At 53.6% G+C, this 25,751-nt stretch overlaps 1 protein-coding gene and 1 long non-coding RNA gene across 9 annotated transcripts in view; one reads left to right on the top strand and one right to left on the bottom strand.

Annotated features, from left to right (window-relative positions):
- Positions 1–25,751, bottom strand: part of ERICH3 (glutamate rich 3) — a 118,451-nt gene that overhangs the window by 79,870 nt on the left and 12,830 nt on the right. For 2 of the 8 annotated variants that reach the window (XM_056814912.1, XM_056814916.1), the window contains exons 1-4: positions 15,102–15,298; positions 10,630–10,723; positions 5,756–5,881; positions 3,341–3,412 (exon numbers count right to left, since the gene is read on the bottom strand). In XM_056814912.1, the coding sequence (XP_056670890.1) occupies positions 3,341–3,412; positions 5,756–5,881; positions 10,630–10,723; positions 15,102–15,169 (360 nt within the window). In that variant the 5' untranslated portion in view covers positions 15,170–15,298. The other 6 variants (XM_056814919.1, XM_056814913.1, XM_056814917.1 and 3 more) reach the window with 5 other exon arrangements.
- Positions 66–25,211, top strand: LOC103101851 (uncharacterized). Its single transcript, XR_008915970.1, has 2 exons — positions 66–1,056; positions 23,981–25,211. It is a non-coding gene; the product is annotated as an uncharacterized LOC103101851 (long non-coding RNA).

Raw genomic sequence — 25,751 nt, 5'->3', positions numbered from 1 at the left:
ATCTTCCCTGCTTTGTGATGTGCAAATGAGTTTATGCTCTAATCCAAGGTTGCCCTTGGCTGCCTTATCGAACCACTGGGGGAACAATCAAATGGAGGCTGACCAGGTGCTTGTTGGAGCCACTACCTCGACAAGGACTAGACGGGTCGTGAACGTCTTCACTTTTATCCATTCTCCTTCTTCAAAGGCAGATTGTTTAGAGAGATCTGGCACGAGTGGCTGAAGTCTCGCCCCGTGTTCTTCTGTCCCATTTGTCCTTTAATTTAACGTGCCAGCGACTTTTCTCTTTGCTTTAATAGTCAGCCCTCTGAATGCAGCCACACTGCAAAGACAGAAAATGGGGATTCCCTGCCTTGTAAGAGCTAATCGGCTTCCTTTTTCTTCCTTTCTTGTGTTTAATTCTCCATCTATGCCTTCCTGGAGAATATCCTCAAGATATGGAGGCACGAAGCTGTGAGCTGTTGGCCAACTCCTGACCTCTCTTTTCTTGATCCTGAATTTTATTTTTACAATAGATCACACTTTGCCTTCCTGTATTTTAGACCTGATTTTTCACCAAGTCTCAAGGCCTAGTGGACTCAAGTCTTTTCATGGAATGGCTCTACTTCTTAATACCTTACGAGTATTGGCGAATCCGCTGCAAGGACCTTCGGAGAGGCCTGTCTGCTACCGTGTCATAAACTGACTACGGGAGCACAACGAATGCCTCCGCTTTCTTCAACGAAGGCAACCTCTAAGTTTTCCTTCCATTTATCCATGGCTTCTTTAGGTTTTTATTGATAACTGGATTGCTGCAGGACTGAAATTTCAAGCTAGCCTCAACACCCAACTAGCAGCCTCAACGCCTCTTACAAGAAGCCTCCCCAAGTAGTGTCGTCCTCATTCTTGGCACGGCCAGCTTCTGCTTCAAGTACTTCTTCGACGGGAGGATACAGAATTCCTTCACCTCTTGGTCACGCCCTCTGAATATTTTCCACCTTATCAAAATGTCCTTCCTAAAAGCTGACACCAAAAACCGAGCATAATCCTGGAGAGAGAAGGCCAGTCTCGTTTCAGGTAAAGCTTCCAATTGCTGTTTTTGATCATTTAATTCAAGTAATTGATACTGAGGGAACAATCCATCAAGAAAGGCTCCAAGAGTGGAATGGGTTATCCCAGCAGAGTCACTACTCCCTCCCCCTCCCAGAGGTCTTAGGGACAAAGCTGTCCCAACACTACAGGAAACCTTTCCAGAGGGGATGCTACTGGCACGGGCTTGACCCCAGGGTCTCGGGGCTTCCCTTCCAACTCAGATATTCTGTCATTCCACAAAAGTTCCTGATCCTTTACAGATAAACTGCTCTCCAGGCATGTTTTCCCCATCATGTACTTGAAACACTGACTTCTTGATCCAAAGTATAGTACTTTGCATTTATTCCCATTAAACCTTGTTTCCCTAGATTCAACCTAATGTTCTAGCCTCCAAGAAGCGTCTGCTCCAGCTCTGTATGGAGAGACCTCCATGGTTTCCTTCCAGTCCTTGGCCAACGGTGTAAGACAGAAATAGAAGAGGCTCTTAGGGCACTCACTCCATGAGGTTCCCTGTTCCCCCATTTGACCTACTTATTGAATGGAAATCCACAAGTATTTAGCAGGTATCTAAAAGAATGAAGGCAATGTGCTAGGTGATGAGGATAAAAAGACAAAAACAAGAGAAACTAAATAAAAAGCACTTCAACAAGGGAGGGGATTAGCAAAAAAAGCTTTTAGAGACAGCAATTGGGTGGAGCCATAAAGGGAGGTCGGGTCGGGTTCCTAGAGGCAAAGGGGAGAACATTTCAGGCACTGGAGACAGTCTGGGCAAAATCACGGAGGGAGAAGATGATGGCTCCATATATGGGGAACTGTAAGTAGAATTTGGTTCAGCTGAACTGAAGGCTTTTGATGTACCTTCCCCCTCCTCTTCGCTTCTGGGATTTAAGTCCATCCCTTTCATTTCACAAATGAGGAATGAGAAATATTAAAAATACTTTCAGTACCTACATTTCAGTGATTTACATAAGAGAGAAGAAGGCATTCAGGGACAGGATGTCCTGTGCCCCAGTGTGGGCATTTTGTGAATTAGCTACCACTCCTGTACTCACATCTCAGGGATAAGCCCTTCTTCTTTTCTTACCCAGTGCTCATCCTCCTCTCTTCCTTGCCTAGGAGGTCTTGGATCTGTATCCAGTAGGAGAGCTGGGCCTGCCCTTCTGCAGCCTAAAGAACCCCTGACACACCTGGTTACTGCTCTTGCCAGGATTCTGCCCAGGGAACCTCATCATCCCAGCACCCCAACGCTCTGGTGCTGGGCCCAGTTAAAGATTATTCTTTTAGTCTAGTCACTCTAACTCTTCCAAATCTGCCTCACTTTTCTACTGTCAAGGGTTCCGCTTTCGGCTTCACCCAAAAGATGGAATGAGACACTTTCTTATAAGCTTTTCTAATCACAGACACAGCATTTCCCTAATGTACCAGGTTAATAACCCTGCCAAAACAAATTGTGAGGTTGGTGTGGCATAACAACCTGTCTCAATGGGGCCACACTAACCCTTCCTGATCATTGCTTCCTTTTCCTTGTTTTCTTCCACCATCCCTTTAATAATACCTCCCATTGTCCATTCTAGCCCACAGACCTATAACTATATCATACCTTCTCATCTATTAGCACATTCTTGGTAAAATAAAGAATATAGTTCATACCATTCTAGACACATCAACTGAGTCCTTTCACGGACACATAGTTTTCAGTGGATTTTATCCTATTTGCAACAAAATGGCAAAAGGACAACTTGCAAAAGTTTCTGATCATTTAAAAATCTTAGCGATCCTAGCCTCTCGCCAAATGCTCAGAGAAATGTTTGCAATAAGGCATCTTTATATTGCTTCCATTAGCTCAGAATCAGGGCCATGTAGTAGAGAGCCAGCCTTGAGGTGAAAAGAATCCTTTTTAATTCTATCTTGGGCACATCACCACATCTCAGGATGGGAGGCACCTCTCTAAGCCAACAAGGTGCAGAGAAGGAGAGGGATGTCTTCCCTGAGGAGTTCCCCATAGTCACAAAATCCCAAGTAAAGTCTCTCTCCTGATTCCTTATTGAGGTACCAATAAGGGCAGAAATGGGGGGCCCGGGGGAGGCAGGCAGGATTCACATAAGATTCTAAAAGTCTTCCAACAGCCACAAGCAATCCTGACATCAACCCACATCAGCTAGACAAGACATTGTCTGAGGGGAAAACACCAGCAGCTCCTATGGGGCCTCCCTCCCAGAGCAAGGCCAGGGGAGAAGTAGAAGGCCTTCAAAGTTCTGGAGTTCATTACCTTGATCCTATGAACTCGTTCTCTGTGAGCAGTATTCTCCAGTCTTCTCTTCATTTCTATCTGATAGTTATGCTGAACAGGAAGAGGAAGGAACAGAGGAAGGAGGGGGAGAGAATCACTCATTAAAGCCAAAAAACTAGACAGGATCTGAGAGCCCCCTTTGGACAACTCCCCACTCAAATGCCTCCCCCCCCAAGTTCTGAAGCTGATAGCAGTCATCTTGATCACAGTGGAAGCCCTACGATCCCTCTGATTCAAGTCCCAGGATTCTTTTACTCTTTAAAGGCATCTTCCTTTTGGAAATGTACACATGGGTAGATGGAAACACCTTTCCAAAATTAATCATCTTAGAGAGTTTCTGAGAGCACTGGAAGTTGAAATAATTTTCCCAGGGTCTCATGGGCAGTATGTGTCATAGGTGGGCCTTGAAACCAGTTTTCCTGGCTCCAAGGCCAGCCCTTCCTATGCAGCTTCTCATAAAAAAAAATAGAGCTAGAAGATACTGAGCTGGGTAGAAGGATTAAAACACAGGTTGAAGATAAAAAAATTATAGAGATCCTTATTAATATGCATGGGTGCCTGTATGTTTTTAACCCCTCCCTTCCATATTAGAATCTATATTGTGTATTGGTGCCAAGGCAGAAGAGCAATAGGACTAGACAATGGGAGTTAAGTGACTTACCCAGGATCACCAAGCTAGGGTGTGTCTGAGGTCAAATTTGAACCCAGGACCTCCTGTTTCTGGGCCGTATCCCAATCCACTAAGCTGCCCAACTGCCCCCTCAACAAACATTTACTAAATGCCTACAATGTCGTTCTAGGGGGGGAGCACATACGTCTCCAGGTATACCAAAATGATGCAAGAGAATCCTAAGGGAAAGGACGAGAAGGGTCTGGGGGAGGCTGGGCAAAAGGCTTTCTGCGAAGGTAGGCACGAGCTGAGCCAAAAAGAAGAAGCAGGGGCTGGGGGAGGGGGGACACACGCAAAGGGCACGACGTGGACAAGGAGCAATATGGCGACCAGTTGGGCTGGGCAAGAAAGAGTAGGCCAGCCTAAAGGCAGGGAGGCATCCGGTCATGGTGCTGTCGGCTCTCTTCATGGCCCTCTATGAGCACTCTCCGGGCAGATGCCACGTAGCCTCTCCAAGCCTCGTCGGTCACGGAGAACGTGACAGCGGTGGCTGAAATGGCCTCGAGGGCCTCTCCCACCCCTACGGCGATGGACCTTCCTTCCTTTTCTGGCCAGGGGCTGAGGGGCGGCGTGGTCACCGCCACTGCGCTGGACCCCACAGTCTGCCCCAGGCAGCCCTGCACAGACCCCAGCCAAAGACCCCGCAGCAGGGGTGGCTCCTCCCCACTGACCACAGACCCTCCACAGCTGGAAGCCCACGGCTCGTCCTCGGGGGGAAGCCCAGCGGAAGGCCCCGGGACCATCCATCAGGGCAGCACTTGGGGATTTGGCTCTTTGACAGACAGCTCTCGAGGGCTCATCAGTGGGGACTGAGGCTCCCAGCTGGGCAGTGTGTGTGCCGGCCTCTCCGACTGACTGCTCTGTGGCCAAGCCAGCAGTGACGGGCTTTTCTCGGAGATGAGGCTCCGGGCAAGGCGGAAACACCTCATCAGGTCGGTCGGACACCCCACTAAAGTGGCACGGCAGGCAGAGCACACGGTGGAGGGCACGTGGGGGGGAGGCTGCGGACCGTGAGGACGAAGGCACACAGGATGGGGCCGTGCCAGCCTCCTGCAAAGCCGGCCAAAGAGAAGGAGGGAAACGGGTCCGAAGACCTGGGTCTGGGCCTTAGAGGGACCCAGGCAAGAATCACCCTGTGCCTCCATGTCCTCCTATGCAAAACAGAGGCTGGGCTGGATGGCAGCCCGGAGCAAGGCTGAGCCTAGGTACAAATCGCACCTCGGAAACTTTCTCGGGGTGCTCACTGTCATCTTAACCCTCTCCACCTCTGCCTGGCCCCATCTGGAGCGGTTTGTCATTTTCCAGATGAGAAAACGGGGGCAGGCAGAGTGCAGTCACTAGACCGGGCTCACCGCCAGTGAGCCTCTGAGGCCGGGCCTGGACTCAGGAAGACGGGCCTTCCTGCCTCGAGGCTCGGCTTCATGCCCGCCCGCTGTGCAGCCATGACGCTCAGCTCTAAACCCGGACCCTGACCTCTCACGGCTCCGTGTTCTCCTCTGGAAACCAGCCGCCGGGGCCTACGATGCCCGCGTCCGCCCACACCCAGACGGAGTCCCAACCGGATCCCAAACGCTAAGCGCTTCGGCTTTAAGCGCGCCGTAGACGCGCGGCCGCATTGCTGCAGGCCTGCAGGGGAACGAAGTCTGCTTCGGAGGGGCAGACTTGAGGGCGAAGCCCGGGCGGGCGAGTAAAGACAGTCAGTCAAGGCCGGCCGCGCTTCTTACCTCCATTTCGAGGATCTTTTTGAAGATAGCATAAGCTAGGTATTCCCTCGTGTACTTCTGGTGATCCTTCCTCATATTGTTCTGCCTGTACTCCTTCTCCGAAATGATTCGTCCACTTCTGGTGATCTGCAAGGAGGAAGCACGCTCCATGGGCCTCCCGCACACGCACCCACCCGATACCTGCGCGCACACGCACCCCGATACCTGTGTGCACACGCACCCCGATACCTGCGCGCACACGCACCCCGATACCTGCTCGCGCACACGCACCCCGATACCTGCTCGCGCACACGCACCCCGATACCTGCGCGCACACGCACCCCGATACCTGTGCGCACACGCACCCCGATACCTGCTCACACGCACCCCGATACCTGTGCGCACACGCACCCCGATACCTGCTCACACGCACCCGATACCTGCGCGCACACGCACCCCGATACCTGTGCGCACACGCACCCCGATACCTGCGCGCACGCACCCCGATACCTGTGCGCACACGCACCCCAATACCTGCGCGCACACGCACCCCGATACCTGCTCGCGCACACGCACCCCGATACCTGCTCGCGCACACGCACCCCGATACCTGCGCGCACACGCACCCCGATACCTGTGCGCACACGCACCCCGATACCTGCTCACACGCACCCCGATACCTGTGCGCACACACACCTGATACCTGCTCACACGCACCCCGATACCTGCTCGCGCACACGCACCCCGATACCTGTGTGCACACGCACCCCGATACCTGTGCGCACACGCACCCCGATACCTGCTCACACACGCACCCCGATACCTGCTCGCGCACACGCACCCTGATACCTGCTCACGCACACACACACACACGTGCGCGCACACACACACACACACACACCCCACGACAGGGGAGACACGACAGGGAGAGCTGGTCGACCTTCACTGTCAGGGTGCAGCACCCCAGTGAAGATGGCCAGTGGGCACCCTGACCCGTGGGATGGGTGATCTCTGGATGGAACCCAAGTGCGCCCCTTGGGCTGGCCTTTCTGAAAAGGCCCCCTACAGAGAGATGGTGGTCAAAGGGGGCCCCGCCCAGAAAGAAGCCTTGCTGGAAGGAGGCTAAGGCGATGCTGCACGGAGCATTTACTCCACATCTCCTGCGTGCAGAGCCTGTAAAGGGTCAGAGAGCCAAGGCTCAAGGCCCTCTGTGACCCCTAAGGGCGGCGTGGCCCTGGGCAAGTCACTGGCCTCAGAGCCAGTGAATGGGCTGTGGCTCTCACCCTGCAATGCGGGGACAAGGCGGGCGTGGTTAGACCGCCCAGCTAGGAAAGGAGGCCGGAGAGCTGCGGCTCAGGCCCACGCCGAGCCTTGGTCGAAGACACCCAAAGGACGAGGGCTTCGCCAAGCACGCTGCAGACGGGATTTCGCTGGAGTACGACGAGGATTATTGGCCCCATTTTGCAGGGGGAGAAACAGGTGTGACGGGCCTCTCCAAGGGCCGCACAGCCAGTCGTGGTGAAGCAGCCCTTGAACCCAGGTCCTTTCAACCCCGAGTCCAGTTGGCTCTCCACTACATTACGCTGTCTCTCTAGAGTCAGGGGAACTCCTAAAGGGAGGAGAGATCAGACTTGATCCACTTGGTCACAGAGGACAGATCCAGGCTAATGGGTGGAAGAGGCTCCCAGGGGCCAAGTGGGGCGGAACTGGGGCTGCCTGGGAGGCTTCCCCTTCTTGGGGGGCCTGGATGATGCTCCGGCACTTCTCGTCCCAGGGAGCATCCCCTCCACGGGGTCGCGAGAGACCGCGGGGGCCGCTGCTCCGACCCCTTCCTAGAGCGGGCTCCCCTTCCGCCTCCAACAAGACGTGTAGACGCTGCTCGGAGACTTCCGGTCGGCTCCGATGGTTGGCACGTCCGCCCCCTCGATGGGCTCCAGGCCTGCTAGAGTCAGAAGTCGCCTTTGCGTGGAGCTCACAAGGCCCGGAGGCTGCTCGGAGGCCATGTGCCCTCCCCTGTCCGTGCAGAGGCACGAGGCAAGCCGGGGAGGCCGGCAAGATGGCGGACCTGAAGTCGAGCTTCACAGGAGGGCGACGAGCTGGCTCTGGGCCAGGCGGAGTTGCAGGGCCCGCAGCGCAGTGAATGTGGGGCCACCAGAACGCCGAGGAGCTCAGGAGGGGGCTGAGGGGGGCTCAGTGGCCGCGCGCCATCTACACCCTCGTGACGATCGAAGCTTCGGAGCGTGAGGGCGCGCCCTGCACCAGGGTGGGAATCCAGGGCACGACGCCGTCCTGTCTGCACTCACGGCCAGCGCGACCTCGGCCGAGTCACCCCGAGGCGCAGATGACGCCCAGGGCCCCTCCACGCGTCCCTTTTGGATGAGGCTGCTGAGAAGCCGTACAGAAAGAACAGAGGAGAGGCCTGATGGCCACAGGGACGCGACGGCAGCGTTCATCAGTCATCGAGAAACATCTGCTAAGCCGTTACTGTGTGCCAGGAACGGTGTTAAATGATGCTTCTAGGCCAGAAGGAGCAAAATGAACAGAGAAAGCGAAGGGAGGCGAGAAGGGAGAGGACCGGCAGAGCACGAGGGAGGAGAGGATCCGGGCCAGCCACAGAGCGGTCAGCAGGGTCAGCTGGCACAGACGGGCCCCGGGGAGTACAGAAAAAGAAGGCCTGGCTCTGAGCGGAGGAGCCTCCTCCCTCCTCTCCTCTCACGTCCTACCGGAGCCACCCCTCTCCCAGAGCGGGCCGCCACGCTGCCTGGCCTCAGGCCTTTTCTCTGGACTACTGACTAACTGTGCCACCCAAAATGGAGTCCCAGGCCTTCCAGAGTGGCACCTTCAGGGCAGAGGCCAGGGAGCCCCCCCCCCGCCTCCTGGAAGTCCCTCTTCATGCCGTCCAAGATCCCATCGGTGACACCTTGGCCATGGCGCCATGTTGTTGGGCCGTGTTCCCTCCTCATAGAGCACAGCAAGGAGGTTCCCCGCCAGCTCCTTGGACAGACGCCCACTTTCTGAAGCAGGCCTTGACCTCTCGGCCCCCGTACAAGTGCCTTTGGAGGGTGGCTCCCACCAGGGACGAGGACCCCGCTCTTGTCGCCTTCCCCTTGGATCCACGTACCCTCTACATCCAAGCGTCCTGGGACCTCTCAGAGCCCGGAGCCACGCCCAGAGATCTCCCGAGGGGCCATTCTGCCGTCAATGGGCCACCACTGCGGCGGGCACCCGGCCTGACGCCGTCCACGGACACTAGCTAAGCTCCTCCCTCCCTTTCCATCTGTCTACGAGCGCAGCGTGGGAGACTTTGTCCAGTCATCTCGGCGGCCTTTGCCTGGGCTGACCCTCCTCGGGCCGGCTACGACCCGTCTCTGAGGCCGCCATGGTGGCTCTCGGGGGTCCCCGTTTCCTTCCCTCGATGGTCACATTCTAGAACTCGGCGAGGAGCTCAAGCCCAGCTCCTTGGCCTATTGTGTTCAGATTCCATTCTCTTCTTTTGGGACAAAATTGAGGAACTTCCCCCTCGGTGGGCCCGCGGGGACTCTGCCCTTCTCTGCTGGCTCCCCCACCCTCCCGGCCCGGCCTTTCAGCCCGCCGTGGCTCCGCCGGCTGCGGGTCTGGGACTGAAGGAGCCGCGCGGCTCAGCCCAGGGTCGTCGGGCAGCCGTGCCAGAGAAGGCGGGTGCACGGACCCGCGTCACCCCCAAGGCCACGGGCAGGCAGCGTGGCGGTGCCTCCCCCACCTGCTCGCCCGTCTCAGCTCCGGCTCCCTCGGCCCTCGGAGGAGAGAAGGGGCGAAATGCGATCGGAGCCCGGCTGCTCCAGAGACTGGCCGCGGGTCCTCGGCCCTCTTTGCCGTCGGCTGCCCCTCACTGTCCGCCCCAGCCTCATGTCCCCGGACGCAGGGCGCACCGCGAGCCCGGCGTCTGGGCAGGATTTGCACTCGTGCTCCGGGCTTCGAGTCGAGCACCAAGCACTCCGAGGGCGGACCGCCCTGCAGCGGCTGGGCCTCGGGTGACGCCCTCACAGGGCTGTGGGAGCCTCAGACAGACGAACGTGCGTGTCCGCGGGGCGCTGCCGGACGAAACGAGGTCACTCACGAAGGAGACTTTCCCAGCCCTTCCGTGGAGGACGCCCCGGGAAGAGCTGCGGCTCCAGCACGGGTCCGGTGTGGCCGCCTCTTGGCGAGCCGCCGCCCCAGGACAGGGCAGGGTCTGCGCCCGCCTAGCCTGGCCTCCGGCCCGAGGCTCGTCATGGGCGCTCGCTGCCCCCGGAGGTCCCCTCCGGCTAAGAAGCTGGGCCTTGGCCGGGAGCAGCAGAGGGGCCTTCTGGGAGCCGGGCTGTCTCTGGGAGGGGAGCCCCGGCTCTAACCCGGGTCCCAAGAGGGAAGGCAGAAGGAGTCTGGGAGGCCGGCAGAGAAGGCGACATCTCTGGGATGGGGGGGAGCCGGGGAGCCTCCCAACGGGCGGCTCTGCAGGGCAGCCTCACGTTCCCGTTCGGGGGTTCTCTTTGACCCCGAGGGTCCGCTGGGTCACCAGGCACCGGGGGACGAGAGCCTCTGGGCCCAGGAGGAGGCACGCAGCCAGCCAATGGGTGCTGGTTCAGCCAACTAACTCGTGCTGAGCTCAGGGGCCTCTCAAGCCCAGCACCCCGGGGGGGTCTAGCTGTGGGCCCCCGCCTCCCCCAAGCTTGGCCTGACAGTGAGCTCCCCGCCACATGGAGCCTCTCCCCAGCCCGCTCTCCCTCCAGACACTCAGCCACAGCCACACACTGACAGGCCCTCCCCTCGCCCTGCCCCCCCCCTGCGCCCCCCGCCCCCGCCTCCCAGCGGCCCCTCCCCCATCCCTCAGGCTCGAGGCCCCTTTCTGGGCCTCCCCCCCCCCCCGGGACGCCGCTTACCAGGCCCGATTTCTGGAGGTGTCTCCGGATCCTGACGTTGCTGAAGTAGCCAACAAGGTGTTTGTCGGTCAGGCTGTTGTAGGTTGTAAGTGGCCTGGAAAGGACGGAGAAGGACAGCGAGTGAGCGGCCGAGATCTGGGGAGCCGCGCGCTGGGCCTCAGGAGGCGGCTGCCGCGGGCGGACCGAGAAGCGGTCGGCCGCCGTCCCGGCCCCCAAAGGCTCCAAAAGCCGGGCTCCGCCCCGTCTTTGGGTCTGCGCTACTCCCTGCCTCGGCCCTCACTCGGACACCTCGGGGGTCTGCTCCGGCCGTGCGTCCAGGCCTCAAGACGGCGCCCACTGTGGGCCCCGAGGAGCCCAGGCGGCAGTCCTCGGGCTCCCCCTGACCCTGTGCCGAGCCGGACGTCTCACAAAGGAGCAGGCCACGAGGAGGCCCGCTCCCGGCTGGGCCTCCTCTCACAGCCCCACCGCATCCTTCCTGCGGGCCTCCCCTCGAGGGCCCGAGGGCCCGGACTCCAGGGTCCCTTCTTCCCCCGCACCTGAGGGCATTCCTGAAGCGCGGCCCGAGGGCAAACTCCTGGTGGGCTTTCCGGACTTGGCTCACCTCCTGCTCGCACCCCAGACACGTCCTGCCTGGCCCCGGTGCTCCCCTTGCTGTCCCCGTGGCCGGCCTGGGCTCCATCCACCCTCTCTGGACGTCCTAGTTCCCGGCCGGCCGTGACTCGGATGGGGATAAGCTCTGGGAAGGCCAGGAGCGATCGCCTTTGTCTGGGCATCGCGGGCACACGGGAGGCCTTGGCCAGGGAGTGCTGGCGGAGTGGCCGCAGCCGGTTCCTCTCGGTCGGGTCCGAGCAGTCCCCTGGAGGCCGACGCTCAGCAGTGTGCCCAGGGGCAGCAGAGCTCTCTGTCCATAGGCTGGACCCCCGGGAGGCCCCTCCTGCTCCATCCCCTTCTCCGCCACAGACCACCTTGTCTCCTGGGCCTCGAGGACCTACGACGGCGGTGAACTGCGGCTCCTCTTCCTGCCTCGGCAAAGCCCGGGGGCGACCCTGGGAGGGGGACCACGGAGAAGCCACAGGGCCGCCAGCCTGACCTCCACTGGACCCAACAAGCATCCCCCGGGCTCTGGCCCGCACGTACACAGTGCCTGGGCACGCAGGACGCCGAGATGAAAATGAGGCGAGCGATCTCAACCTCCAGATCCCCCATCTGGAAGGGGCTTCGGAGGCCTGACATGCAGAAACGGAGTCTTAGGAAGATGAGTGACTCGCCCAAGACCACACAGCCAAGGAACTGTCCCCGAGAGCACCAGCACCCTTCCCGCGTCACTCCTCCCTTCAAAGAGTTTGCCTGCTCCTGGATGGATGAGGCATGGACAAAGCAATCCGGGGCAATGCTAACAGATGAGGAGAAGAGGAAGGCTTCCTGGAGGAGGTGGCCTCTCAGGGGAGGCTTGATTAAAGACAGCTGGCAGCTAGATGGGACACAAAGAGGCTAGAACACTGGGCCTGGAATCAGGGCGACTCATCTTTGAGTTCAAACCCCGATACTTAGTAGCTGTGTGACCCTGGGAAAGTCACTTCACCCTGTTTGCCTCCGTTTCCTCATCTGTAAAATGATCTAGAGACGAAATGGCCAACCACTGCAGTCACTCCAACAAGAAAAGGGAGAATGACAGACCAACAAGCAAACTGGAAACGTTCCCTGCAGAGACAAGGCAGGAAGCTCAGTCAGAGGCCTGAGGGGGCCAAGGAACAGGGCGCATTACCAACAGGAAGCAGACCGCAGGCGGCGAGAGGAAGAGCGCTGCGCCACGTCTGGAAAGAGGCGCCGCCAAAAATCGAGAAGCCCGAGCGTCTGCCGCGGGTCTGCCTGCCTCTCTCCCGGGATGCCCCCACGCTCCTCCTTCTCTGCCAGCCCCGCATCCAATATGGCGCCAGGGTCTTTGGGATCTCCCTTCCCACAGCCTCTTCCCTCTGTGCTCCCTCCTCTCTCACCCGTGATGGCCGCAATCGCAGCGAGGGGATCTGCCCGCCCTGCCTGTCTTCCCAGCTCCAGTCCGTCCACGCGCAGAGGGCAGGATCTCCCTAAAACGCCAGCTTGGCCAGGCCATCCCAGCCCTTCCTGACCTGCTCTAATCTGCTCCACGGCAAATACTCTTCCGTCCGGGGCTGGCCTGGCTCTTCCCCGAGCAGCGCCCCCGATACCCCGCTGCAGGCACATCCCCGACACCGTGTCCCTCCTCCCCTTGACCTGCTGGCCGCCCCAACATCGCACCTTCTATGAGAAGCCTTTCCCACCCGTGCCTCTCTCAGGGGCGTCTGCAGACATGGCCCCCAATCACTCTCCACCACTCCCACTTGCCCAGACCCGTGTGGAGGTGGCCTCCTCCCACTCCACGGCGAGCTCCTGGGGAGCACGGATTGGGTTTGGTTCCGCTCTGCCTTTGTTTGTCCGGGCCCAGTCCCGGGCCTTTGACACGGCGACCAGGAAGCACAGAACAAAAATGGCTGTTGACTGGCGCCCAACAGCCCCCTTTCTTGCCCACTGATCCACCCCAGTTCCTCAGGGTGTGACCCCCATTCCCCAGCTTCAGTGGATCTACCACGACTCCTCCAGAAGCAGATGCGAGGACCGACCGTCTTCTCCGTCTTACCCGAGGTCCGCTCTCGGTGTGGCCATCCTCGGCACGGTAGGGCAGATGGAAGCCAGCTTCAGGGACCCAAAGGCAATCCCACCGGAGCTCCCCACTGGAGGATGTCCCTAGGCCAACCTAAGCCTCCCAGGTTTCATCTGTAAAAGTAGAGGCTTGGACTAGATGGCCTCCACGGGCCCTTGCAGGGTGGGCTTTGTACCTCGCAGTGACCGTCTCCTTCTTTATACCCCCTCCTCTCCTTTGTCTTCTATGACTCTCTTCGGCCGCCTCAACTTCCCTCTCCAGCTCTGAGCAGCCTTCCCCGACGCTCTCCCTCTTGTCTCCCTCTATGGTCTCACCCATTCCCATGGCTTCAATTATTACCTCTGCTGGACGACACCCGAATCTCTGGCTCTACCCACACACTGCCCGGCTGCGTGGTGCGGGTGGCACTGGCCCGGGTGCGAGGACGGCAGCCCCCGTACTGCGTCTCCTCCTGGCTCGACACCGTCCTCCACAGCGGCCAGGGTCATCGTCCCCCACGGAAGGCTGAATGGAGCCCGGGGCTCCCTGGCCCGTCATGGGGCCAGCCGACCTCTCCTTGCCTTCTTCCTGCGGCCTCACCTGCCCCCTTCTGCACTGCGAGCAGGAGAAATGCCTCCCACAGGCGGGGCAGAGCCAGGCGCCCGGGCTCACGGGCACCACGTTCCGCGAGCGTCCCAGCCTCGGCGCTTCCTCGTCTGGGCTCCGCCGCTACGGCCATCGAGAGCGTCCAGTTTGAGTCTCCGGGGCTCTCGGGACACCGGCCGGCAGCCTTCTCCGCTGCCTCCTTCCTTGTCCTCCTCCTTCGCCGGAGCCGGCCTCGGGTCAGAGCAGGGACGGCCCTCTGCAGCCTCAGCCTGCGGCCTGCTCCACAGCCCAGGCTCGTCTGAGGAAGGAGACGGGAGGGGTCCCACCGTGGCGCCACCACGCGGACCTGCAAAGCAGGAGACCAAGAGGAGCCGACGGCCCGCGCTTCCTGCTAAGGGAAGACGCCTCGCCAAGGAGAATAGCTTGTCTCGGCAGAGTGCAGACGCTGGCAAGGAGTCTCATTACGACAGGTCCGTGGCATGGTTTCTCCATTGTACGGAAGAGGAAACTGAGGCAGGCAGAGGTTAGGGGCCGCGTTTAGGGTCACACAGATAGGAAGCATCCGCGGCTGGATCCGCTGGCAGGAGCAGCAATGTGGCAGGAAGGTGTGGATCCGAGTCTGGCTTGACACGTCCTAGGCAAGGCATTTCAGCACTCTCCAGCCAGGCGTCCTCCGTAGGCCCGTCCCTAGTCTAGCTCTAATTGCCAGGATGTGCCCAGGACTAGAGAGGCACAACGGAGATGCCCCTGCTCTCCAGGAGACGCACCCAAGGGGAGCCCTAGCCAAGGAGGCAGGTGGCAGCAGAGAAGGGGCTGATGCTGAGGGAGCCGCGCCACAAGCAATGCTGCTCTCCTCGGAGATCCCTGGCTCTGCCACAGGCTGGGCTCAAGAGCCCTGGCCAGCGCCTCCTTCGGGCCAGCCCTCAGCCTGCACCCTCCACTGCACACTCAGGCCTGCCCTTTGTCCTCTGCTCTAGAGGCCTCGCCACAAGCAACGCTCCTCAGCGAGCTCCTGTGACCCTCATTAACAAGTGGAAACAGGACAGGTGGCGCGGGGTACGTACCATCATCACCATTTTACAGATGGGAAAATGCAGCTAAGCCTTGCCCCAAGTCACAGAGCCGAGACAAGCAGAGCAGGCCCGGAAGAGCCAAGCCTCTCTTTTCCCTAGCCACCTCCTTCCACATTAGATTGATAAAGAAGACGCACGTGATTTCAAGAGGCTTGGGAGAATGGTGCTGACTTTTCATTCTTTTGTAAATGTTCATGAACCCCATTTCGAGGAAGATTGACGCTAACGAGCTCTTCTTGTCTGCAGGAAGAGGAATGGTTCTGACGATGCTAGTTTAGTTGGAAGCGAAAGAGAAGCTTCATCAGGTCAATTTAAGCCAGCTCTTCAAGCCACTGAGGCTTGTCACTGTCCCCATCAACCACCAGGGCCATTGTGACCATCCCCCTAGTCATCGCCACCATCACAATAGCTCATCCAGCTAGCAAGGTTTGCAAAGAGCCCAAAGCCTCTCCCCAAGGCTCAACTGGAGACGCAGGGACCACCCTCATTCTACAGATGAGGAGGCTGATGCTCCAAGAGCATGCCAGCCAGGAAGGGGGCTCCGGCTAGGGGGACTTCCCAGGAGAATCCCCTTCTCCCTGTGGTCCAGTTTGATTTTGGCCTCTAGGGCAAGGGCCCCACTGGGGCTGAGAATGCCCCAGCAGCAGGAACCACTCACGACCCAGGCAGCAGCCGTATCTAAGGCTGGAGGCGGCACTGCTGGTCCCCGGAAAGCCCTGGGGTCCTCCCTAGTCCCCCATTCCAGGCCCCTTTCAGATCCTTACCCTTGTGTCCTCAAAATACCATTTCACTTGCTTCTTTTCAGAAAGGCCAGTAGGTGGCCTTCACTCCTAACAATCCTGATTCCGCGGAAGGCAGGCTTGCAAGAGAAATCATCAGGGGAGTATGGTGTGGCAGGCTGGTTGCACTCCCTTTTTCTGCCTCGGGGTTCTTTAAATCAGTCGTGCAAAATCATGAAAGGCAAGAGACTCAAATGCTGATGAAAGAAACAGAGGCCATTCCCCAGACTCCAGCTAATGTTGTCCAAACATCTGGTCTCCCAAATCTGCTGGCCCAGCACTGTCCCCATTCAAATCTGCTCCTTTTTCTTCTCCTCTTACCAAGGTGTTAAAGGAAATCCATAAATGTTTCAAAAAAAACCTACAGGAATAAATCAGAGATCTCTTCCCCAAGGCTACCCCCTCCCCCCACCCACCCTTGTTTGAATCCTGCCCCAAAGACTGATTCCCATGGAAACCCAACTCAAAAAAAAGGCCTCATCACCACTGCCATCATCAATAGACATTTATTGAGTGCACTATGGCCCAAGGCATTGTGCCAGGGCCGAGCCCAAGGCAATAGGTGGCCACCTTCAAAGACTTAGCCGCCATGTCACAACCGGCAAAGAGACACAAAAATATGGGATTGTGGATATCTTCAGGCGGCCCAACTACCTAGTATCTGAGAATTATGGAGTTTTGTAGCTCTGAGGAATGTGGGGTCATTATTTCCCCCCAATATCTATTTCATTCTTCTTTGCATTAGGACTCAATCAATCCCTGGGTGTCTCTCAGCACCACCATGCAGCTGGGGCAAACTGGCCACGGGAACAGAGCCATCTGGCGGCGGACCAGGTGACTGCTCAGATCCTCTGATCTGGCCCCGTGAAGGCTGACCCACCTTAGGACCACCTTCAGGACGGGGCCTTCCGCCAGCCCCCCAAACCTGCTCAGCTCAGAATATTAACTCTTTGGGGGCAAGAGCTGAGTCCCAGGAGGGCCCCAAATATGTGGCTGCCACAAACTGGCACTGAGAAGTGGGTGAAGGGTTTGTTTTCCTCCTAGCTTACTAGGAAGTTGGCAGCGAGTCCCAAGATGCGACTGCCCCAAGTCGGGCGGCCCAGCTGGGCAAAATGCTGAAGTTGTCCACGTTTGATGGGGACTCCTCGGGGGCTTCTTTCTCCACTTTTCTGTCATCTAACCGCTCCCCACTGGGGGAGAAGGGGATACAGTCCTGGGCACCTTCACTCAGGCTCTTCCCACTCTTCCCAAGGGATTCCATTTGACCTGTTCCCTCACTCCAGGGACCAATGGCTGTTCCATGGGAGGAAAAGGCTGGACTAAAGGTGACCCCCTCTAACAGTGGCATTTCACTGGGAGGGACGGCAGAGCACATGCCAGCCCCAACTGGATCTTCCAATAGGAACGGACCCTCCTCAGGAGAAGGCAACGTTTTATGTCTGGCTTTTTCTCCCTCCCCGGCACCTCGCACAGTGCCTACAACATGGCGGGCAGGAGCAGATACTCATGGATGTGGACTGACTGAGCAAAGAAAAGCTGTCCTTATAGATTCAGAATAGCTAATGTTCTATGCACGAGAGAGGAGCAGGCCCCATGTGGACCAAGGGCCAGAGATAGAGCTGGCCTCTGTGGCAGGCATCGGGCTGGAAGGAAGAGCATCAGGGGTGCGAGACAGCAGAGAGAACCGACAAGGTGCTCCCACACAGTGTACCTCGTCTCCCCACTTCCTTAGGAAGCCTTCACGGCACCAGAACTATGGTGGGAAGAGGGAGGGAGAAAGGAATTCCTGAGGCGACACCTGGTACCATACACTGCCTCAGGATCTGCTTCCACTGCATGAGCATCATGGAGCAAGGGCCTCTGGGGAGCTCAGTGGCCCTCTCATTAGAGCCAAAGGGGCCTAAAGAAATTGTCCTGGGAAGGGGCTAAAACAACAAACATCCAACAGTGCCTATTCAAGATTTTAGGGGGCAGCTGGGGGGCTCAAGGGATGGGGAGCCATGCCTAGAGACGGGAGGTCCTGGGTTCAATCATGCATGTCCTAGCTGTATGACCCTGGGCAAGTCATTTAACCTCCAACCCTTCCTACATCTCTGCCTTAGGACCGAGGGTAAGGGTTTAAATAAAAAAGAAGACACAAGATGTGGTGTGGATGCCTCTGAGCTTTGTAGAAAGGGTCCCAGCATCTTGGAGGAGTGAAAGACCTCAGGGACCCTCTGATTTGTCAGCCAAGTAGAGCAAGCGTCAGTAGCTGGTTCAGTGGATCTAGTGCTGGAATTGGAGGAAGGAAGGCCTAATTTAAGTCTCACTGCAATCACTACTGAGTCAGCCTAAAATAATCTCTCCTCACCTCCATTTCCTCATCTGTAAAATGGGCATAATAATAGCAATGACTTCATAGGGTTATTGAGAGGCTAGAATGAGAGAACAGTATGCAGTGTCTGCCCCTCTGATCACTGACCAAACGTGAATGGTGGGTGTTATGGCCAACATTCGTCCCACTTCTTCCACAAGAATCCTTGCTACCGAATTCTGGCCCAATGGGCCCCCAGCCTTGTGGAGAGCCTCTGCGGGGAATGACTGACCTCGGAAGCGCCCGTCGCACCTGGGGCAGCTCTATTGACCAAAGCTTTTCCCCACATTAGATCAAATAACTTGGCCGGGGAAGGGGACGGGACGCCCATTTCCTAGAGAATCGGTTCTCTCTTGCGTGGCCATCTGTGCTGCTCTACCAGTGTCGGGGTGGGCCACTCCTCTGGCAGTGTAGATACAACACAAAACAGAGATGCACTTAATCCCATGTGGTCTCCATGGCAACCAGGAGCCTTCCCCGCTTTCCACCACGGAGCCAGAGAGCTGCTCTGCCCGGCCTGCATCAGTTCAGGACTTTCGGGAGCAGCCTGGGCAGCCAGCAATCATTCCCCAAGAGCCCGCCATGGCAAAGCACCGGGAATAAGAGGCCTGAAACGCAAATCCGGCGGCCTCTAGATCTTAAGGTGCCCACCCAGATCTCCTGCCTCAGGTCAGAGGCCCTTTGCTCCCTGAAGTCTTCCCTGCCATCCCCTGAGTTTTTATCATCCAGAACTCTCAGGTTCTTCTGTGGGCCTCTGTCATGGACCTTTGTGTCTGCTGGATGGAGGACTCGTTTTTGTCTTTGTGTGTCCTCTGCCTGGTCCAGGGCCCAGAACACAGTAGGCTTGCTTGATCTCTGTTCTTTGCCGTTCACCAGGGGGCCTTCCAAGATGGCAGTCAAGTCTGGGCGATTTAGTCAGCTATGATTGGTTCAAGTCAGTGCTGGGATGATGGTACCACCAACAAGGAAAGGACACGCAGACAATAGAGTTAGGGGAAATCCAGGTTCACATTGGGATATGTGGAGTTAGAGATGTCGTACAGACAATGACTGGGAAATAACCAGCTGGAGAGGAAAAACCAAGAGCATCAAATCAAAGGAGAATGAAAACGGTCGTCTTTAACTTTCTCCGACAGACACTTGAGGACTACCGGCAGACCTTAGCGACATTGGGGGTTTGGTGCCAGACCACCTCAGTGAGGCAAATATAACAATCGAGGGTCACCTTTTTTTGTTTCCCAGTCCATATAAAAGTTACATTTACTACTAGTAAAGTGGGAAATTAGTATTACATCTAAAAAACAATACATACCTTATTTTTAAAATACTTTATTGCTAAAAAAATGTTTAAGCTTTCATCAAGGCGCAATCTTTTTTGCTGGTGGAGGGTCTTGCCCCAATGCTGATGGCTGCTGGCCATGCAAGGGAGTGGTTGCTCAAGGCTGGGGTGACTGTGGCAATGTCTTAAAATAGGGTAACAATGAAGTCTGCCACACTGATTCACTTTGTCTTTCACCTAAACACTTAAAAGCCATTCTAGGGTCATTCATTGGCCTAATTTCAATATTTTTTTGGTCTTCGGGAACAAGGAAGTCCAAGGAGAGGGAAAGAGATGGAGACAGCAGGTTGGCAGAGCAGGCAGAATACACATATGTATTAAGTTCAACATCCTAACTGCAGTTCATAGAGCTCCAAAACAATTCTAAGAATAGCATCAAAGATCACCATAACAGATATAGTATTGAATAAAGTTTTAAATATTATAAGAATGACCAAAGCAAGAAATTTTCAAAAGGAATTTAAAATGATATATTAAATGAGAGCTCCAGAGGAACTAATTAGAAAAGAAACAGTTCTAGAGAAAAGACTTCCATGGAGAATGAACAGTTTAGTACAAAGTGATACAAAATATAATCCAGATAAACAGATGCCTTGGGCATTAGGATGAACCCAATGGAAGTCAACAAGTCCATGAGACAAGAAGAAATATTAAAATAAAATCAAAAGACAGAAAACACCAAAAAATGCTAGGTATCCTATTTCAAAAACCACGTTTGAAAATTTCTTGCTTTAGTTCTTCCAGGGATGCTAGCTGGTCTTGTGGGATACTTATTTTTTTTGAGCCTTGGCATATGATGGGAACTGGGGACCATCTGTTTGTCTATCTGTCTGTTTGTCTGTCTCTGCCTTTCCCTTTCCCCCCTCTTCTCTCTCTCTCTCCTTTTTCTTCTTTCTCCCTCTCCCTTTCCCACTTCTCCCTTTTCCTCTCTTTCCCTCTCTCCCCCTTTCTCCTTCTGTCTCTCCATCTATCCCTCTGCCTCTCCCTTGTCCTCTCTTCCTTGTTCTCTCCCTCTCCCTCTCTTTCTCTCTCCCTACTCCTTCCCTCCCCACTTCTCCACATTCACCTTCCTTCTTCCTAATCCTACCTCATGAGGGTGGAGCTAAGATGGAAGCTTAGTGGCGGGAGCTTTCTGAATCTCCTTTCAACTGATCACTACAAAGTGTCTCAAAAGGGCAGAAATCAAAATTGGACGAGTAAAGGGGGTTCTCCCATGGGACATAGCCTCAAAGGTAGGCAGTGTTTGGGTATTCCCACATTATAAGGGGGTAAAACTGTACTTATCAAAGCGTGAGTTGATCACCTCTCCCTCACACCACCTACAGTGCCAGAGTCAGAGTGAGGGCCCAGGCAATCTCTAAATTTTGAGGGAGCTGCCTAAAAGCACCACAGGCTTACCCCTGAAGGCAGTGCAAGGCCTTGGCAGCAAGACTTGAGACCCAAAACTGAGGTGCATGGAGCCTGGGCAGTGGAATGTGGAGCCTGGACAGCAAAGTACAGAGTTTGGGCAGAAACAAGGCTGGACACAATAGAGGTAGCAGGGCCTGGGAAAATAGCCTCAGGACAAAACACTTTAAAGCACTACACAAAGCATCACATTACTTGTCCTCACTCAGGCTTCTGACTGGGAAGGGAAGATACTACCAAGGCAAAGCCCTTCGAGACAGAAACTAAGAAAGAAATGTCCACCAACATGCAGGAACCCTGATCCACTAATAGTAAAAGGAATAAGCAGCACCAAAAAAAAAGCTTTTGACCCTGGATAATTTCTATGGAGAAAAAAAGCAAAATACAGAAGTAATAGCAGAGAAAGCAAACACATCCAAAATTTTGGATGGAAATTGGTCACAAGTTCTCAAACTCAAAAAGGAGTTCAAAAATCAAGTAAGAAAGATAGAAGAAAATGGGAAGAAAAGTAGGAAAAAGAAATGAAAATAACTCAAAAAGAAAATAACAGCTTACAAGACAAAATTTCCCATATGGAAAAAGAGGCACAGAAATCAAATGAAGTAATACACAAATTGGAATCCAGAACTGACCTGCTGGAAGCCATGAAAAGCAGGATAGGCAAAATTAAAAAGGAACATCAGTATTTAAAGACTAGAATTGGGCAAGTAGAAGTTAATGATCTCATGGGACAGCAAGAATTAATAAAGAAAAATCAAAAGAAGGAAAAAATAGAAGGAAACATGAAATCGTTCATTGAAAAGACAACTGACCTGGAAAACAGAGCCAGGAGAAGCAATTTGAGAATTACTGGTCTACTGGAAAGCCTGGAACAAAATAAAAACTTTGACATTCTATTACAAGAAATTATCTAAGAAAACTGCCCTGATATTCTTGAACAAGAGGGCAAATGGTCATGTATAAAATCCATAGATCACCCCCTATATCAAATCCTCAAAAAACAACCCCCAGGAATGTAATAGCCAATTCAAAAGCTTCTGCGTCAAGGAGAAAATACTGCAAGCAGCCAGAAAGAGATAATTCAGATATCAAGGAGCCTCAATCAGGATTACACAGAATATAGCATCCTCCACACTAAAGGACTGCAAGGCTTGGAATATGCTGATATTCAGGAAGGCAAGAGAATTGAGTCTACAGCCAAGAATCACCTGCCCATCAAAACTGACTATATACTTTCAGAGGAAAGTATGGGTATTTAACAAAACAGAAGGTTTAGAAGCATTCCTAAAGAAAAGATCAGCACTAAATGGAAAATTTGATGTCCAAATACAAAAATTCAAGAGAACCATAAAAAGGTAAACAAGAAAGGAGGGGGGGGGTAGTTTTTAAAGGCTTTGGTAAGGTTAAATTGATTATATTTTTATATGGAAAATGATATCTGGAACTCTTAAAATTGTTTTCATTTTCACAGTAGATGAATTATTCATAAGCAGAGGTTGTGATACTAAGTTATTTAAGATGATATGTAAACAAGAGGGGAAGAGGATTGTATTAAGAGAAACTTGAAAGAAGAAAAATAGGATAAATCATACCACTTAAGGAGGTGCATTGGGTGGGAGAGGAAGATAGTGGTAATAGGTAATACTTAAAAGCTTACTCTCAGTGGAAAAAATTCTGAGAGGGATGAACAGCCAGGTCTATTGAAGTAGAAAATCTGTATTACCCTACAGAGAAGTTGAGAGGGAATAACAAAAAGGGGGAGTGGGGCATGGAGTATTAAAAGGGAGGGAAAAGTTGGGGGGTGATTAATACCTTAAAGAAAAATAAGAGGGGAATAAGAAGGGAGGGGATGGGAAGGAAAGTAAAATAAGAGTGGGGAAAGGGGGGACTGATTAAAGGCAAAACACTGGTGTAGAAGGAAATAGTGAAAGAAGAAAGGGCAGGCCTAACAGAGGAAATCAAAATGATGGAGAATACATAGGTGGTAATCATAACTTTGAATGTGAATGGGATGAACTCACCCATAAAATGGAAACAGATAGCATAGTGAATTAAAAAACAAAATCTACCATATGTTGATACACATGGGATAAAGGTAAAAGTCTGGAGCAAAATTTATTGGGGATAAGGCAGGAGTTGCAATCATAATATCTGACAAAGCTAAAGTAAAACATACTCTGCATGACATACCTCTGCACCCAGAAGGGTTTTCTTTGCCCAGTCTGGGCATAAACATCCAACTACAGGATAAGGAATGGAGCCTGCACCTGAGACCTCGTGGGGTATTGAGAATGCCCAAAGGAAGACCTTCTTCTTCCCACATCTGTGGTCTCAAAGAGGCCCCTGGGGCCACTGAGAACTTAAGGGACTTTGACTGGGCCCACACAGCCCATATGTACCAGAGGTGAAGCTCGGACCCAAATGTTCCTGAACTCCACAGCTGACTGATAGCCACTCAGTTATGATGCTTCACATCTCCAATGTAGCTATGAGTGTCGAAGGAAGGAAGGAAGGAAGGAAGGAAGGAAGGAAGGAAGGAAGGAAGGAAGGAAGGAAGGAAGGAAGGAAGGAAGGAAGGAAGGAAGGAAGGAAGGAAGGAAGGAAGGAAGGAAGGAAGGAAGGAGGGAGGGAGGGAGGGAGGGAGGGAGGGTGTTCTATATCTCTCTCATCTCCACATACATTTAGAATTAGAGACATAGGGAATTGACCAAAGAACCCCAAATTTGGTCCTTACTGACAAAGCACTGTCCCTTGGGAGAATGAATTTCCACTTCAGTATTTGCTTTGGGAACCAAAAAGACAAACTCCCCAAATCCCCTGCTTGTTCTTCCATAGAAAGCTGAAGACAATGAAAGAGAGACACAGATATGGAATCATTCGTTTTCTAGCCCTGCATAAGGAGCCTTCATTGAACTGAATGAAGCCATGAACAGCCTATGTGGCCTCCAGCTTACATGAAGAGGCTGCACTGATATCACATCAATGACATTCTATCACTTCCTCATTTCTGTTTTATTTGCATTTGGAGCTGCCATATTGCAGCGATTATGCTAAATCTGGCTTAGTGTATCCCTCAGCATATTCTAATGACAGAGTCTGGGGAGGACTTTCACATTGTCTTATTTCCGTCTTTACTAGTTCTGGGTGAAACATCGAGTGAACCCCCCAGGCTCACCTCCATCTGGGCAGACTGTCGGCCAGCTCAGCATGAACAACATCTGGGTGGGTCCACGTGGCTTCGCAGCTCAACGTCTAACTTTGGGCAAACGTCTGTGAACTCTTAAGAAGTTGGTAGAATTCTCAGTCCCGGGTTGGCAAGAGAACATGTTTGGCAAAAAAGCAAATACAACCTGAAACTGCTTTCTCTCCCCCCAGGAGGTGAGTGCCGGCTCTGGATTCTCCAAGGGCACTGACTGACCCAGCTATGGGAACCGTCCTGGGGAGTTACATGAGGGGAGAAAGGGGCTCCCAACATGGAAGTTGTTATTTCACACATCTTTTTCAATAATATTTTACTTTCCCCCAATTACATGTAAAAACAATTTCTAACATTCCTTTTTTAAAAGGTGGAATCCCAAATTCTCTTCCTCCCATTTTCTAGACACATACCTCACTATCATCGCCCTTTAAATATGTGCCCACTCTCCCCGCGTGTACTGGAGGTATTTTTGAGCTAGTCCGCCCCCAAAGAAATATTTTCCATGGCCTGTAAGCTACAGCTTCTTCGCAAATATCTTGTCTAAAGCTCGAAAAAAATGTCATAAGAGAGTTGCTGGTGTGAAGCACATTAGTGGGGGCTTGTTAGATATAATAAAGCCCCTCAGGAATACTCCATAGAATAGGAATTGTCCCTTTAAGATCCCGAACCACAAATTCAAACACGAGGTAGGGGACTGAGCCCGTAAGGAGTGTTCCCCTGAATAATGAGTTCCATAACTACATAAAAACAATCCAAATCACTTCTAACCAGTGAAAGTCCAAGTGAAACTACTCTAGAGCCCCAGCTCCCATCCATCTAATTGGCAAAGATAAAAAGCAGAGAGTTGAGGGGCTAGAGAAAACAGGCACAGAAATAAATTGATGGAACTGTTCAAGTTTTCCTCACCATTGTGAAAAATAATTAAAATTATAAATGAAAAGCAACTACATGGTAGGCAGCCCATTAGCTCAACGGTCTCACCACTGGACTAGTATCCCAAGGAGATCAGTGGCAGAAAGAGAAGTCTTATATCTACTAACATCTACATAAAGGCTATTTTTTCTGGCAGTAATCAAGAAAAAATGAAATTGGAACCTGGAGACTGATGAATGGCTAAAAAACATAACATGTTAATGGAATACTCTTGCAAAGTAAAAGATCATGGAGAAAGAGAGAGATGTGTAGACTTGTATGAAGGGGATGGAAGGTCATCTCAGCCACTGAGGTACTGAAGATGGGGAGGTGGGGGGTGCCAGGAAAAAAGGGGGAATTTGAGTGAAGTCCTGAAGGAAATCAGAGAAGCATCACTAATATGGAGGACAGTCAATGAACAGTCTTCCAAAGTCAAGAGGTGGTAGAATATGTGAGGAGCAGCTCAGGGGCCAGTGTCACTGGACTGAAGAGTATATGGGAGGAAGCAGACTGGCAAAATAGATAAGGGCCAGGTTAGGAAGGGCTTAAATAGCAAACGGGGTATTTTATATTTGACCTTGGAGGGAATGGGGAGCCATTGAGGTTTGGGGATGACACAAACTTGTGTTTTGGGAAGAGCAGCTGAATGGAGCACCGACCAAGAGTATCTCTGTTCTTGTACTTCTCAAAGGGTCTTGTAAAATTTTGACATGTGCATAGGAGATGCTTGGTGGGGAAAGAAACCTTAAGATGGATGGAATACTTTGATTATACTCAACAAACAATAAGCATAAAAAG

This window comes from Monodelphis domestica, chromosome 2, assembly GCF_027887165.1.
Source record: "Monodelphis domestica isolate mMonDom1 chromosome 2, mMonDom1.pri, whole genome shotgun sequence".
Lineage (NCBI taxonomy): Eukaryota > Metazoa > Chordata > Mammalia > Didelphimorphia > Didelphidae > Monodelphis > Monodelphis domestica.
This window is presented reverse-complemented; position numbering and strand designations above follow the sequence as displayed.